This window comes from Anneissia japonica, unplaced genomic scaffold, assembly GCF_011630105.1.
Source record: "Anneissia japonica isolate Jap-2015-1 unplaced genomic scaffold, ASM1163010v1 scaffold59364_len4262_cov188, whole genome shotgun sequence".
In the NCBI taxonomy this organism is placed as follows: Eukaryota; Metazoa; Echinodermata; class Crinoidea; order Comatulida; family Comatulidae; genus Anneissia; species Anneissia japonica.
This window is the reverse complement of record NW_022757848.1, coordinates 1-2,351: the sequence shown is the minus strand read 5'-3', so window position 1 is coordinate 2,351 and position 2,351 is coordinate 1. Positions and strand designations below refer to the sequence as shown.

The following is a 2,351-nucleotide window of genomic DNA, read 5'->3' as shown; positions in this document are numbered from 1 at the left end:
CACCAGCTTGCGTAATGGTTCCGGTTTGAAATCGTAGTCGATACTTGATCGTGCATTTGGTACTCCATACTTCTTATTTTATTTATTTTATTTTTTTTTGTATTTGTTTTCAACTATCACCACTCGGAATATGGCGATGCTTTCTCTACGATTCTCTTTTATACTACCATTGAGCCAAAGTACCCATTTCGTCATGGGGTTTGTCGGCGCACGCATTCGCATTCGCCAACGTCATCGTGACCGCAGCTCCCCAACAGTTGATCGAGACCGCCGGCGTGATGACGTCATCGTGTCACCCTCTTTGGATTGGCCGAGACCCCGCGACGTCATCGTGTCACCCTCTTTAGATTGGTCGAGACCACGCGACGTCATCGTCATTCGAGCCGTCGATCCTCGTTATATAAACCGGCGCCGGCGTCCCGAGATTCACAAACAGAAATGGAGGACTGCGAGACTAGAACAGCTACTGAATACATTGATTTCTTCAATGCTCTAGAGGACATAAGCTTCGAGCAGATGTCGGGAGATGACATGGGACGATCCCAAATCGCCCATGTACAGGGTGGAGAGTCCAACCGAGTGTTCGAAGGCGGCTGATGTGGAACAACCTGCATCGATGGAAATTGCTGTGGAACCTGCGTCGATGGAGACTGCTGCGGAACCGACTGTGGAACTGGAACCAGTTGTGAAACCGGCTGTAGAACCGGTTGTGGAACCTGCATCGATGGAATCGGCTGTGCAACCTGCATCGATGGAAGCTGCTGCGGAACCGGCTGCGGGACCTGCAGCGATGGAAACTGCTGCGGAACCAAATGCAATAATCGACGTGAAAGGGAGTCTAAACAAACTTATAGACCTTTGCGGAGAAAACCTTCCTTATTCCCAGGCCTTCGGGAAGATGATAGAATTCCTGACGAGAAGGAAAGCGAGGCCATACGAGATGCCGACACTTCTCTTTTGCCAATACGAGATGAGCGGATCGCCGTACGTCGTGGTGTCCACGGTTCTGGAAGCCTTGAAACTCAACAACGCTTACGTCGAAAACAGCTTGATGAGGACGTTCGGCCAAAGGAACAGGATGAAGCGGATGGAGGAGACGGGAAGGCAGGACGCAGAAATCGGCGTGAAATCGCAAAACAGACATTTCGTGGCGGACTTCGTTGGAGCCGAACCCAGAGATCTTCTGACGCCCATAGTGACATGCAATAACCAAGAGAACGGACAGATCAGGTTGCGCTGGCTCATGTCGACGGCGTGCGTCTACCGCGCCGACGGCGAACCGGCACCCTGACAGTTCGAAAGGAGGACGGCTCCGTCGTCACCGTCGCGCTGATGCCTTTCTCGGTGGTGAAGCTTTGCGACAAGTTCGACGTCGAGGAGGAGGAAGACGACGCGACGACGGAGGAAATGAGACGAGCGCTTTCGGCCATGCCCTTCTGCTCAGAAGACGGATGGTACGCATTCATACCGAAGAACGACAGGAAGAGAGCTTTCACCTGCGAGTCCGACGTCCTGACCCAATTCCCGGCCGTCGGCCGCCTCCGAGGAGCCCTCGCCGAACCGACGCACGACGAACGACCGAGTACAGACCGAGGCCGTCGCGAGCATCAAACCGACAGACGAGAGCCTCGCCAAGAAATTCGGCCAGTGCCTATTTGGCCGATTCTTGGCGAGGGCCGTCGCATCGTCCCCTGGAGACGGCAAGTGGAGACGTGTCCTGAAGGTGATGGACGTTTCGGCTGCCGTCGCGTCGACGCGAACAAAGATCGGCGAAGCTTCGAGGAGGGAAAAGAATTTGGTGAGGGAAATCGAAAAGGAGACAAGCTGCACGCTAGCTCGGAGCGTTTCGAGAGAACTGCAGACGATTAACGCTTCCGACCGCATCGTCCAGGACCTCTTGAAGCAGTTAGCGGACGCGCGGGAAGAACTGAAAAGGGCCAAGGACGACCTCGCTCGTCTCCAGAGCGAGTTTAATTACGAGCTCAAACGGATGGCCGAGGAACGCAACGCGTTCAGGGAGACGATCGGCGAATTAGAGGAAGAGCGAATGAACTTCAAAAAAGAGAGAATGGCGTGGACGAAGGAGCAGGGCGAGTTCAGAAAAATGATGAAAGACATGCAGGTGACGATGTGCACTCTGCTTAAGCGAGCGAGGGACGAGGACGAACAAAGTAAAAAGGGGAAGAAGAGAAAAGAAGGAGACGATCAGAAAAATAACGAAGAGGACGACGATGATGACGAAGAGGATAAAACATGGAAGGCGGGGAAAAGAAAGAAGCGAGGCGTATCCAAAAATAAAAAGAAGCGTTCCAACAAAGAAAATAATGTAACCAAACCGGTTAGAATTTAAT

At 52.8% G+C, this 2,351-nt stretch overlaps 1 protein-coding gene across 1 annotated transcript; it reads left to right on the top strand.

Moving 5' to 3' along the window:
• Nucleotides 1–1,990: 1,990 nt before the first annotated feature.
• LOC117124924 (nucleolar protein 58-like) lies at nt 1,991–2,338 on the top strand (the record flags this gene model as incomplete). The annotated part of the gene is made up of 1 exon (XM_033271261.1): nt 1,991–2,338. A coding segment is annotated over exon 1 (348 nt), but the record flags the coding sequence as incomplete, so codon positions are not given.
• Nucleotides 2,339–2,351: the final 13 nt, after the last annotated feature.